This window comes from Leptinotarsa decemlineata, unplaced genomic scaffold (assembly GCF_025532065.1).
Source record: "Leptinotarsa decemlineata unplaced genomic scaffold, Ldec_3_MD MMD2_P_RNA_scaffold_12, whole genome shotgun sequence".
NCBI lineage: Eukaryota > Metazoa > Arthropoda > Insecta > Coleoptera > Chrysomelidae > Leptinotarsa > Leptinotarsa decemlineata.
The window spans coordinates 870,754-884,634 of NW_027412526.1; the positions used below are offsets into that span (position 1 = coordinate 870,754).

The following is a 13,881-nucleotide window of genomic DNA, read 5'->3' on the forward strand; positions in this document are numbered from 1 at the left end:
CAAGTTCCTGAATATTTATGGTTTCTATATTATTCAATCGAAAATGGAATTTGAGGATTATCGAAACGTGAAACTCCAGTAATGTGTTTTGTGACAGTTTCCTATTGGCTCAAAGAGGCCCTTACTGGGAGATTTTTTATCCAGGTCTTGAACATCGTAAAAATACACACATGAAAACCTCAAGTTTGAAATCCTTCATAGAAGTGAAATAATCGCTACTCTGGAATTAACAAATATTTGCCACTGAATTGGGAAATTACCATAAATTGAAATCATTTAATTGTTTTAAAAAAACAGAAGAGAGTTTAACTAAATGGAAAGGGGGGTCTTGTGTCACATCTTTTTGAAGCTCCTGACGAATGCTTCACAACCCTAGAATATATAGAACCTTGCCTGTCAGACCATTCAGGTCAGTATACACCAGAAATTCTGGCAATACTCTACAGAGATGTATCACAGACAAAGGGATTACGAAACTAAGAAAGAACTTATCAATAATAGATTGGACTATTTACTTTAAAAACAGGGACGTAAATGTCCTTGCAAATTTTATGGTTGAAAACATATTTCCCTTGAAAAAAATTACTGAAAACGATAAACCTCCAGTATCGTGGTATAATAACTCGCTGAAAGAAATGAGAAAAAAACTGAGATGAAATCAATTTGTAATATTAGCAGAGATAATCATCATTGGAATATCTATAAAAATCTGAAATCTGACTATAAGAAACAATTAACATACGCCAAAAAAGTGCAAATGATCGATTTATCGCTTCCTCGGATAACAAATCAAAAGCCTGTTGGCGAGTTGTGAACTATAAGAGGAACAAAAATGGACTCAACCAATTAGATATGAATATAACCCCAGATGATGTCAATGAATTTTTCATAGGAATAGCAGAAAATATAATTAACTCTTTACCGCAAATTTCAGACTCTGAATTATTTCAGTTCAAAAAATTTGCAGCCCCCGCAGGCAATTATTGAAAGTTCCGCCATTTTGTAGTAGTTAGTTGAAGATATTGACATTATATTCTAGGGTTGCGAAGCATTTGTCAGGAGCTTAAAAAAAGTGTCTCAAGTCCTCCCTTTGCATTAATTTTTTTCAAGATGGCGCCCTGGAATAGTGCTATCAGGAGTTCTTACAACAATTATGCGCCGCTTGTGAGAAGTAATGCAGTATTTTGGAAAAACAAGCTTTAGCATCACAATAATCTACCTGCTCATTCCTTGTTCGTAATTTTTGGCCAAAGACAACACCGTCACAATGCCTTAGCCACCGTATTCACCAAATTTGACCCCCTGTGACTTTTTTCTGTTCCCAAGATTGAAGAGACCCATGAAAGGATGGTGTTTTGCGACGATTGAGGATATAAACAATTGTTTGTGTACCTTCATTTTTATTTATAATCCAGTGTCCATACTGGGAAAAATCCATTTCAGATTCCAGTTTTTTCTAAAGCAATACCTATGATTGTTCCAGCAACCAAGTTTTCGAAACCAAACAAAGGTTTTTCACAAAACTTGATCCAAAAAAAAAACGTTATAATTCTCACTTCTGACCACGTTCTCAGTTTCACCTCTAGTCATGGCTTGATTCAACACTGTACTAACAGGGGGCAACATCCCCGCAACAGAAAAGCAGATAGACCGAAATGAAATGAAACGAACAAGTTCCATAAATAATTTATTCGCTCCATCACTTCTGGTTAGTTATTTACATAAAAACAGTATATACAATAAATTATAAACGTCATTCCTCGGGATGTCTCACTCTAGAAGCTGCTCCAAGTTGTTATCTTGGCTGGTAATCACAAACTATTCCATTTTTTTAATTTCATTTTCCTTACTTTCTTACCGGGGAAATTCAAGAATATCTGATACATTTTCCTAATAAATAACAAGCAGTTAGCAATCGTGAATCGTTTTGATACACAGAGCAAATAAATGAAAGAAATTTATACAAAAAAAAGCTTGTAAAAGTGCTTCTCAATAAATGTATTTCCAAACCCAGAGAAGTACAACTTTGAATTCCAAAACCCAAGTTATTTACATTTTCAATTGGACAAATACACCAAATTCGTAGAAACAAAAACCTAAGTCTACGTTGAAATTCCTAAATGCTAAACGATTTTATACAGATCATTCAAAAAACTAAGGATACTATTTCGAAATCGTATCCTCTCTCATTCCATTATAATCTAATTTGTTCGAAATACTTTTTTTGGTCCTTCTGCCACTTTTTATCCTTCATGTCTCAATAAAAAATATAAAAGGAAATAACAAACAATGAAAAACGTATCTGCAGTCTCCCAAAATCATTTTTACACTAAAAATAACAGATAATAAGTATAGAAGATCATGTACTCAACTAGTCATCTATACACTATCAATGTAAGTTATATGATATGCTTTGTTGGAATAAATTTCAATTGTACATTGAAAATTCTAAACTAGACTTTGCTAACCCAAGTTACCTGACAATAGTATGTCCAATATATGCCACATACCAAAGAACCCAGAATCTCCGGTACATGGGACTGCTTCGAGCAAATGGTCAAACTACAGTCCGCATTCAATTGAAATGTTCAGGCAAAATGGTTGAAATCCCCTCAGAATAAGTCGTTTGGCCTGCAAGTTCACCTGACTTGATCCTTGCAGAATTTTTTCACCAATAAAAATTACAACAGTGTTGTTACAGAGGTTCCCCTGTAACAGTACGTGGTAACAGTACGAGCCAATCAGAACGTCCCAGCAAAACAGCGAACCAATCAGGGATGAGCACCGCCCATACCGTCATCCCCGCCGCTTTTCCCCACCACCCTCTGAAAGTACAAATACGAGTGAACAAGTAGCTCGCCAGTCAGTCGTTGCTGAGACTTGAAAGTACAAATACGAGTGAACAAGTAGCTCGCCAGTCAGTCGTTGCAGAGACTTGAAATTACAAATGCGAGTGAACAAGTAGCTCGCCAGTCAGTCATTGCTGAGACTTGAAAGTACAAATACAAGTGAACAAGTAGCTCGCCAGTCAGTCGTTGCTGAGACTTGAAAGTACAAATACGAGTGAACAAGTAGCTCGCCAGTCAGTCGTTGCAGAGACTTGAAATTACAAATGCGAGTGAACAAGTAGCTCGCCAGTCAGTCATTGCTGAGACTTGAAAGTACAAATACAAGTGAACAAGTAGCTCGCCAGTCAGTCGTTGCTGAGACTTCGAGATATAACTTTGCTTCTCGCAGTAAACGCCCGTACCGCTGATGATGTCTGCAGCAGTAGTGGAAGAGACTTTTGGTACTTCTGAGAACCTTCGAATGAAACTCTACAAGCTTGACCACTTGCTCGAAACACCCCTCGTTCAGCCTTCGAGTCTATCACCGTTTCATTTCAAGCAACATCTATTAACACCGAAGAAACACCTGCATACGTCTAGACATTGCCTAAGAAGAATGTATTAATCATCATCTATAACGAACCCTGTTCTCGCCTGCTGCGAATGCTGGTTCCTCTGCAGGATGCTCATGCACTGCGTCAGGCAATGCAGAGACGCTGCCGAAGTCGCTTTCAGCAGCAGCATGTTGGGATCGATGGAGAATTTGCTGCCGGAAGATTCGATCGTTCGGCAGAGCGCTGAATCTGCTTGCTCGGTCTGCTGGAGTTGTGATCGGACGCACCCCAGGGCGTCGAGGACTGCCAGGTGTTCTCTGGGAGGTAGCGGAGGACTGTTGGCACTTATAGCCTGAAATAATTATAGTTTATCAAGCACTTTCGTTCAAAATGACATACGTATGACAGGTCAGTCAATGCACAAGGGACAACTCTTGAAATTACGACTTTAATCTCGAAATTTTGACTGTAATTTCGAGTTTGAAGTCGTAATTTCGAGTTAAAAAGTCGTAACTTCAAGTTGAAAATGGAAATTTCGAGATTACGGTCAAAATTTTGGCATTAAAGTCGTAATTTCGAGTCGAAAAGTTGAAATTTAGACCTTAATCTCAAAGTGATGACTGTAAACTCGAAATTACAGGTTTTAACTCGAAATTACGACTTTTCAACTCAAAACTACGAGTTTTAAGTCAAAATACTGAGTTGAAAGTCGTAATTTTAGTTACAGTCGTAATTTTGAGTTGAAAAGTCGTAATTTCGAGTTAAAAAGTCTTAATTTCGAGTTAGAAAGTCGTAACTTCAAGTTGAAAGTCGATATTAGTCAAAATTTTGGCATTCAAGTCGTAATTTCAAGTTAAAAGTCGTAATTTCGAGTTAGAAAGTCGTAATTTCGAGTTAGAAAGTCGTAATTTCTAGCTAAAGAGTCGAAATTTAGACTTCAATCCCAGAATTTTGACTGTAATCTCGAAATTTCGAGTTTTCAACTCCATTACGGCTTTTTAACTTTACGACTTTTCAACTCAAAATTACGACTTTTTAACTCAAAATTACGACTTTTTAACTCAAAATTACGACTTTGAATTCGAAATTCAGACTTTGAGCTTGTAAATTCAAATTAAAAAGTCGTAATTTCGAGTTGAAAAGTCGTTATTTCGAGTTAAAAGGCCGTAATTTTGAGTCAAAAAGTAGAAATTTCAAGAGTACAGTCAAAATTTTGGGATTGTAGTTTAAATTTTGACTTTTGAACTCAAAATTACTGTTTTTTAACTGGAACTTTCGATTTTTAACTCGAAATTTCGACCTTGAACTCGATATTACAACTTTTTAACTCGAAATTACGAGCTTAACGTCAGAATTCCTTGTTCAAAGTTGTGATTTTGAGTTAAAAAGTCGTAATTTTGAGTTGAAAAACCGTAATTTTGAGTTAAAAAGTCGATATTTTGAAATTACATTCAAAACTTTGGGATTGAAGTCTAAATTTCGACTTTTTAACTCAAAATTACGACTTTGAATTCGGAATTTTGACTTTAGACTCGTAACTTCAAGATGAAAAGTCGTAATTTCGAGTTAAAAAGCCGTAATTTCGAGTTAAAAGTCGAAACTTCCAACAAAAAAATAATAAAAATATGTGGCCCTTGTGTTCTTCCATAGTTTTATAATAATTTGAAAGATTCACAAACAAAAAATAAAATTTCAAGAAAAAATTTATTCTAAACTCACTTCAGTTCAATTCAGTAAATGTTCGAGTTAGTAACCATTCACTTCCTGATAATAATGAGATATGTTTTCAAATTCATTATAAACTGTTGCTGGTGTAGTTTTGTTAGGAGCATCTCTTGTTATAACCATAAGCTCTGGAATAGACCGCGGTTGTGTTACGTAAACCTTATCATACGTCATATCAGACAATGCAGCAGGTCATTATAAGGGACCCTGTTTAGCTATACATTGGATAGACAATCGTCGTTTAGACACTTTGAATCCAGCTCGTCGTAATAAAGAGGTACCTCATTGCTGAAACTCAATATTAGTTGAAAGCTCATTCGTGTTTGACAATTTTCCAAAGTGGTAGACAGACAAACATGATTTCTTAGAAGAGCCCACTGGATCACCCCGTCCCACCATGAAAGTTGATTTTGATATTCTTTCAGCTGCCATTATAGTATCAACTTCAATGAGGAAGCTTCTATCATCAGTGTAGGTGGCAATTGAAGATGAAGGATGGCGGAAAGATTTCAACATATCATTTATATACACTACAAAGAGTGTTGGGCCAAGTACTGGTCCCTCAGGCACGGCCGCAATGACAGTTTTTGTGTTTAACAAGTTTTCACGGAAAACGTTCCATGAACATAATTAGGAAATGCATGTCTACCATTTTAGATTATCTGATATGCTTCTACAGTATACTTCTATCTAGTCTTAATCCTTCAGTTTATGAATGAAAGAATCTGTGATTGGGGGACCTCAGACTACAACAGAGAACATACTTAATGCCTGATCCGCTGTTGATCGATTCGCTTCATTGAGAAGCTGGACTTATTTGGTAGAGTTTGGGTAGTTTGCTCACGTTTGAGTTACCTTAATGTTACCTACCTTAGTGTGTGACTCTGCTACAGCCCTCAGTCCGTTAACCCATTCCTGCCTGGCCCTAGCGTCCACCGCCCTCAATTTCAACATATCGCCCGATGCACAGTTCACTGTAAACGTTTTGGAGTCCTCATCGCTTGGACATATCACAGCTCCAGACAGGTGAAGACTGCCTCTAGGTACGGTTCCCTCTGGTTTCTCTCCCTCACAAAGATAATAGTGTAAAACTCCCGCATTGGCGTCGACCAGGAAATACCTGTACTGCCAGCCTTTCATGACATTAGTGTACTTGTAAAGCTGTCCCGAAAATTGTCTCTGTTTGGTGTGTATGTCCATAACTGACTGAAAAAGAAATGGAAGTTGGAGTTGGCTAAATGGAACACATACCGAGATTTTTAAGAATGCTTTTTTTGTGTTGACAGGAAAGTTGAATATTAGTTGATTCCTGACAGAGACGCCTCGTTTTTGATTTATTATTTAATAAAAAACGTTCTAACCTCAACAAGCCTGTTGTGAGTCATTAACAGGAATGCCAATTACTGAAATTATCAATAGCAACTTTGTCAAACTTGGGTCAGTGTTTCCAATAAAGTTCAATTCGCAGACCCCCGACTTCATTGTTTAACCTGCCAAACAATGAGCTGATACTAATCTGTATTTTACCTTATCTTTTAAACACATTAAAAAAGCAAACAGTTTTTGTAATAAGTATATCGCTCCTATTTTTGTCAGATGAAAGGTGTGACAGAATTCAAGTTTGAATAATAAGGTGTGTTCGATTTTTAAAATCGGTGCGGAGCGAGCAGGTGCAGATTTGATACAGAGACAACGACTCTATAAGCCTGTTCTGGTTCTGTGGCCGGACTGTTCCTAACAGACTACTGAACATGTTATCGCTTGAACTCTTTCAGGCTACAACTGACTCAGTGATTTTGGATGATTCGAAACAGTACAAACGGAGAACCAGAACAAACCTGATATATCTGGAGTTACAACTTGACAGTTGTGGTATTATTTGTCATGAAACACCGTACCTTAGTTTTAACATATGAACGGTAAATTATTCAATCTTGAATTCGAACAACTTTCTGGAAACCAGCGCCACTCGTGGTTATTTTACGAACATTCACAAACACCAAGCTACCACCATTATTATTTATCAGTGGTACTGATAAAATCGTGTCCTATGATGAGTTATGAATGATATTCAAAAAAATCACTTTATATTTGTACCCAGTAACCAACAGTAATGGTAACAATCCTTACAAAAGAACGAATACTTAAATTTTGACAAATGAAACGCCCTCTCCGTTAAAAATGAGAACTAAGGGATTACACTGGTGGTTTCTGCATTGAACAAAGATGTCGCTCACTACACCGTATGGAACAGAACACTGTAATATTATTTTGACAGTTACGAATGATCTTCTTTCAATAGACCACAGATGGACATACTTATCTTTAAATGTCAAAGTGAGTAATTGTTGATTTACGACTCGAGTTTGGCAAAAATATTTCATTTATTGTGTTTCCTGGAAAAAAAAAATCTGAATTCTGATACCAAACTACAAATTTCGTACAATTATCTGTTTATATTATGGAAATATTGCGTTCGATTCATAATGTGAGTACACTTTGTCATGGAAAATAAATAGTAAAGTCAAATTCTCATTGTTTCAGAAAATATATCAGGGCGCAAAAGAAATTTGTACCTGTAGGAAAATGTTTGGATCCTTAAATTGAATGTTAGTTTTTCATACGCTGCTATTGGTGAGTATATTTATTAATATCTAAGTAGTTATATGGGAGGATTATTTTTAAATGTCGAAATATTGATTGGACTTTTCTGATAGCAAGTTTATTCAACACAATTCCTGAAACACAAGTTTTCAGTAAGTCAAAATGCATGAGGATATTTTCAGCATCTTGATTAAAGTTGAGGTACTTTGAAAATGCTTTTTCAAATTCGAATATCTGAACCGCAGGACTGAAGATGCGAAAAACTTTTTCTTGATTTCATGTTCAGCGTAAATTCCCACCTGTTTTCCTTGTGGCTGAATTGAAAATAAATATCTACATATTGTACAGGGTAATTCTTGACGAGGGCTAGTTACATTTTGAAAAGTGAATCTATTTGAAAGCTGCAAATTTAAGACAACAAGTGATTGATATCTAAGTAATTTTCTACTTGTTCGAAATATTTTCAATGTTATCGGTTATACTGGAAGTTGGTAACAACTTGGTTGTTATAAGAACGTAGGAATGAAAGGTTTTGGCTTTCTACTTCTTCATCTTTATACAGTGTCATCCCCAAAGTATGCAGCATTTGGGAAACTTATTCATTGAGGGTTTTTCGAAAAAAAGTCATTCTTGATAAAAGTTTGTGTATCCCCGAAAACTAAACATGCACCAACAAAATACAGTAAAACACACGTTATATACGAGGAGTCTTCAAAAATTTCATGGAGATTCAACCTTAAACACTTATTTTGGACAAGAAAATCTCCAGGAAATCAATTAGTTCGTTCAGAAATATCTATTTTATTTTGTTTTGTGATTTAATATTATTGAATATTAAGTTTTTGTTACAATACTGTATAATTTTGAGTAATTTTCGGTGATAACAAAAAAAGAAAAATAACTTTGCACCAAAAACTTTGAAAATTTCATTTACTTTACAAAAAAATTGACCGTGGTTAACACGACAGTTAGGTAATTTGTAATATTACAGGCTTTTAAAGTGAACCGTCATATATAGGATGCTGTCTATTTATAGTTTTAGCAAAAATTTGTTTTTCGTAGTCCTCATTCAAAAAAATGGGTAAAAAATAAAACTTCACTTAAATTACCATGACTTCCAATCGAGATGTATTTTTCAATGTTAAACAACTTTTTTAAATAACATTTTCCGAAATTTTTCAAAATATTTGAGGGCTCCTCGTATACTACGTGTGTTTTACTGTATTTTGTTGGTGCATGTTCAGTTTTAGGAGATGCACAAACTTTTATCAAGAATAACTTTTTGTTGAAAAACCCTTAATAAATAAGTTTCCCATATGGTGCATTCTTTGGGGATGACACTGTACAAAAAAAGTGGAAATCTTCTAAAGTAAGGAAGGAAGCAATACATTTCAAAAAGATGTTCATTGTAGACTTTTCAAAAAGTCATGACTACTTTTCTCAAGGGAAAATTTCATTTTTTCCATGTGGAATGATTATTGGGATATACGGATCATGGAATACTCACGGATTTTCACGACTTTTTCTGTGATGGTAGGAATTCAGAGCACTTTATTTTTTGTCGCACTCAATTAATTTTTCAGATATAGCCTGTCAAAATTTATATGATGTCATATTTCACCTTCTTTTTAAGCAATATGATCGTACTTTTTTTTATCCCTTTTCATTCACTTATTGCCAAGTTTCTTGAAATTAGATTGAAATTCCATAATTTGTCGGTTGCTCAGGTTTATAACACAAATCACTTTTTCTAAATTGCATTAAGTTTCACTATTGGGATTAGAAAATTCTCTACCAACCAAAAACAATGTTTTTCAATAATCACTTAGAAACTTATGATGTTTTTGTATTTTTCAATTTCCATTTGATCGTGACGTTTCTACCTAAAATGAGAACAATAAATGACATGGACCAATAGAATATTGAAAAATATTGATGTGGGCATTTCTTCAACTGTTGGTGCTTAGTGGCGCACGTTTGTCTTGTCAAGCGTTTTTTTTTGTTTAGCTGTCCTCTCACTAAATTTCAATATTTCAGATGTCATTTGTAAAAAAAAAATTAATATTATTTAATGAGATACTCGCGGATTTTCACGATTTTTTCTTGGATGATACTGCATGATGGTAGGAATTCAGATTACTTTTTATTTTTAATCGGACTCACTCAGTTTTCCAGATATAGCAGGTCAAAATTTGTGTAATGTCATATTTTACTTTTTTCTTTACAGCAAAAAACGATTGCAATCCACATATTTTTTATTTACAAATCTATTTCCATATCGTCGCACCTTTTTCTGTATATTGTCTAAAATACATGTGGTTTTCAATTCAGTACGTCAGATTGGATGTTCAGAACTTAATCTAACTCGACCTAACCGAACGCAACCCAACCCGGCCTAACCTAACCCAACCCGATCTAACCGAACTAAACCTGACCTAACTTATCCCAACTCGACCTAACCTAACCAAACTCAGCCTAATGTATCCCGACCTAACCTAACACGATCTAATCTAACCTAACTTAACCTAACCTAACTCAACCTAACCTAATCTAACCCGACCTAACCTAACTCGATCTATCCCAACCCAACCTAACCTAACTCGACCTCACCTAACCTAATCTATCCCGACCTAACCTAACTTGATCTATCCCAACCCAACCTAACATAACTCGACCTTACCTAACCTAATCTAACCCGATCTAACCTAACTCACCTTACATAACCCGACCATAGATAACCTAACCTGACCTAACCTTACTCAATATAACCTGTCCCTATCTAACATAACGTGACCTAACCTAACCTAACTCGATCTATCTCAACCCAACCTAACCTAACTCGACTTCACCTAACCTAATCTATCCCGATCTAGCCTAACTCACCTTAACTAACCCCACCATAGATAACCTAACCTGGCCTAACCGAACCTGGCCTAACCAAACTCAACCTAACCTAACTCAACCTAACCTAACTCAATATAACCTGTCCCTATCTAACATAACCTGACCTAACCTAACCTAACTCGATCTATCTCAACCCAACCTAACCTAACTCGACTTCACCTAACCTAAACTATCCCGACCTAGCCTAACTCACCTTACCTAACCCGACCATAGATAACCTAACCTGGCCTAACCGAACCTGGCCTAACCTAACTCAACCTAACCTGTCCCTATCTAACATAACCTAACCTAACCTAAATATAAAATCTTTGAAAAAGTATTTATCCTCAACATCTAACTTGAACTCCAAATTCTAGAAGGTACATATTTTCGAATATTTAATTTAGTAATTTAGTAAAAACTATCTTTCCTCAACATCTAACTTGACCTCAAAATTCTAAAAGGAACGTATTTTTGAATATTCAACTTTGAAAAAAAAAATTCTTAAATTCCAACCTGACCTATTTAATTGAAAAGGGTAGAAAAAGGTGCGATAATATGGAAAAATATTTGTAAATGAAAAATATGTGAATTTCAATCGTTTTTTGCTGTAGAGGAAGGTAAAATATGACAACATAAGAATTTTGACCTGCTATACCTGGAAAACTAATTGAGTCCAACAAAAAATAAAAAGTGTTCTGAATTCCTGCCATCATGTATCCCATGAAGTACAATTTAGCCTGATTTTTCAAGAATTCCTGAGAAAAATTGATGGATACACAATTCCCCATAACTTGAAACGAGTGATTCCCAGTTATGACAGGTACCATTGCGCTCAGTATCCAGCTTTTCCGCCGTTAAAAATCACATCGCTTTTTCAACTTTCTTCACATCATTCGCTATCAGATTTTATTAAAAAATCCAAAATTTTACGACGTCCCACCTGGACATCCGTTCCTTTGACCTCAAATGAAAGCGAGTGGTGTTTTGGACCGTTTAACACACCGGTAATGCCGGGAAAATCCGGCGATTTTCCTAAACGGCACGCAGTCCGGATTCCGGACCGGCAATTGTTTGTGCGAGGATCAACCGTTCGCGAATATCAAACACGGAGAACACTTTCCTACGGGAATCCTCCGGGTGCGTTTACGTGACCTAACATATCAATTCGGGGAATTTGTTTTCCAGGCGTGGCCGAGTCGAAAGGAAAAACTACAGCGAAAGGGTGATGACGTAGTCTAGGCGAATTAAGTAGATCCTCTTGTTATATCCCCGTGTGTGGATTTTTATTAACACGTGGCAAACCTTATCGGAGTCTACAAGTTTATTCAATAACAAAACACAAGTTGATACTCGTATCTTCAAATACACCTTGATGTTTGTTTGAAGGTGGTTGACAATGTTTCGTGGTGTATTTCATCAGTTCGAACTTCCATTGTCTGATATAATATAAAATGATTTGAATTCCCTGAAAAAAAAATTAAAAAAAAATAACATACAAGCAACAACAAAAAAAAAATAAAAAAATAAAAAAATATAAAAAAATAAAAAAATATATAAAATATAAATAAAAAATAAAAAACAAAAAAATTAAAAATTGAAATATTATAAGCTGAAAATTAAAAATATCATTTTTTTATTTTTTTGGTTGTTTGTATGTTATTTCTTTGTAATTTTAGTTTTTTATTTAATAAAATTGTTATTGTTTTGGTTAATTTTTTTAATTTTTAACAGATTCTTTCAGGGATATAAAATCAATTTATATTATTTAACACAATGGAAGTCCGAACTGATGAAATACACCTTCATATTCTGTTACTGTCGCTACTAACTTTTGCGATTGTTTTATTAGACGGGCTGAGAGGTTGATGATCTAACACATAGATGGCGCTGCTAGTATTGAGTCTATATGATTTTGAGTTAGGTTAGGTTAAGTCCAGAGTGAGTGGGTCTATTCGCCCCTCCACCGCAACCCGCAAGGATTTTTTGTGGATCACACCTATTCACATATATAATATAATAATAATAATAATACAATTTCATTTCATCACAGTTTTTTTTTATAAATTGAGAGCACCTGATTTTATAATGAGATCGTCTTGTGCTTAAATAGTACTAATTGATTAGCGTTTGAACATTTGATATGTAATATATTATAAGCCTAAATAATATAATAATAAAGAAAATATCAGGAGCTAAGAGACTAAACTAATATTATGAGAAATTGAGGAACTGAGAGAATTATAAATTGGCATTCATTGTATGAGTACTTCATGGGATCTAGAGTTCATGAGAATGAAGGACATCAGCTTTTTACAGAACTGTTTATAACTATGAATATTTTTGACGGACTCTGGGATGTAACTGTAAATTTTAGGGCCTATCGATTTCTTATAAAGGGTGGAATTAGGACGGGGAATATTTAAATGTTTCAGATCTTTTTGTCTTGTACTGTGATTGTGGAAAATCTCTTGGTGTTGCGTTCTATTTTTGTACATGAATTTCGCACTATGAAAAATATACAGATGTTTTAAATCGAGCGTTTTACTTTCTATGAAGAGCTGTTCGCTGGAAAATCTGCGCCTTTTCCTCAGTATTACTTTCAAAATCCATTTCTGTGTGACTTTCAAACAATTTATCTGATTAGTGTACGCAGCTCCCCATACTATTATTCCATAGGACATCACAGATTCTACTAAGGATTTATAGGCTACTTTCAACATTTTTTCTGGAAGAATATCCCTGAGTTTATAAAATGCAAATACCACCGTATTCTCCAGACCTGGCCCCCAGGGACCTTTGCCTGTTCTCGCTCGCTGCTCGCTGGAAAGACGTTCATTGCGCTGCAATTTTTGCGTTGAGATGAACGTAGTGCGTTGTTGAAATACATTGCCTGTGTATTTTTCACACAAAATCGTTTCCTTCTGTCTTTCGGGTATATAAACTTTCACAATTCGAGAAATAAACAAAGCCATATCAATCTGATCATCAAGCTAGTGCCAAAAAAGGTATAGTCAGATGTTTATATGATGGGGCCAAGACAGTTTGAAATTTAGTTCGTCACCTGAAAGGAGAAATAACTATTATTTGAACGGTTTTGGAGAAAAACAAATAATTGAATAGATCCGGCCGATAAAACTAATTAACACAGGTTATTGTGTATGATTTTCACTAAAAAGTGTTTTCGATTGCGGAAATCGTCATATTATATATTTTTCGTTATCCTTGTTATTTTTTTTACAACTTTGCTGCCCTCCCCTTTCTTTACGTCACTCTCAAATTGTCAG

General features: G+C 35.2%; 1 protein-coding gene and 1 long non-coding RNA gene across 6 annotated transcripts in view; one reads left to right on the top strand and one right to left on the bottom strand.

The window, feature by feature from the left end:
- Nucleotides 1-13,881, top strand: part of LOC111517816 (uncharacterized) — a 141,098-nt gene that overhangs the window by 97,794 nt on the left and 29,423 nt on the right. For 3 of the 4 annotated variants that reach the window (XR_012464546.1, XR_012464549.1, XR_012464550.1), the window contains one exon: nucleotides 7,652-7,741. This is a non-coding gene — a long non-coding RNA (uncharacterized lncRNA). Of the gene's footprint in view, nucleotides 1-7,424; nucleotides 7,596-7,651; nucleotides 7,742-13,881 lie in introns of those variants that run through there. The other variant, XR_012464547.1, reaches the window with a different exon arrangement.
- Nucleotides 1,671-6,734, bottom strand: LOC111517813 (oxysterol-binding protein-related protein 11). Of its 2 annotated transcripts, none has more exons than XM_023174093.2 (4): nucleotides 6,635-6,734; nucleotides 5,978-6,313; nucleotides 3,472-3,734; nucleotides 1,671-1,890 (listed from the first exon to the last, which is right to left on the bottom strand). In XM_023174093.2, the coding sequence occupies exons 1-4, from the start codon at nucleotides 6,650-6,652 to the stop codon at nucleotides 1,812-1,814; spliced, it is 696 nt and encodes a 231-aa protein (XP_023029861.2). In that variant the 5' UTR covers nucleotides 6,653-6,734; the 3' UTR covers nucleotides 1,671-1,811. The 2 variants fall into 2 exon arrangements, with proteins under 2 accessions (XP_023029861.2, XP_023029859.2); XM_023174091.2 differs by lacking the exon at nucleotides 6,635-6,734 and adding an exon at nucleotides 6,469-6,628.

Excerpts from the sequence above, each read along its gene's own strand:
- LOC111517813 (XM_023174091.2), bottom strand. The coding sequence starts at position 6,492 with ATGACTCACAACAGGCTTGTTGAG. Across the intron at positions 3,735-5,977 it reads TAGCAGAGTCACACACTAAG|GCTATAAGTGCCAACAGTCC; the intron begins GTAGGTAACATT and ends TAATTATTTCAG. Across the intron at positions 1,891-3,471 it reads TCGCAGCAGGCGAGAACAGG|GAAAATGTATCAGATATTCT; the intron begins GTTCGTTATAGA and ends GTTATTTATTAG.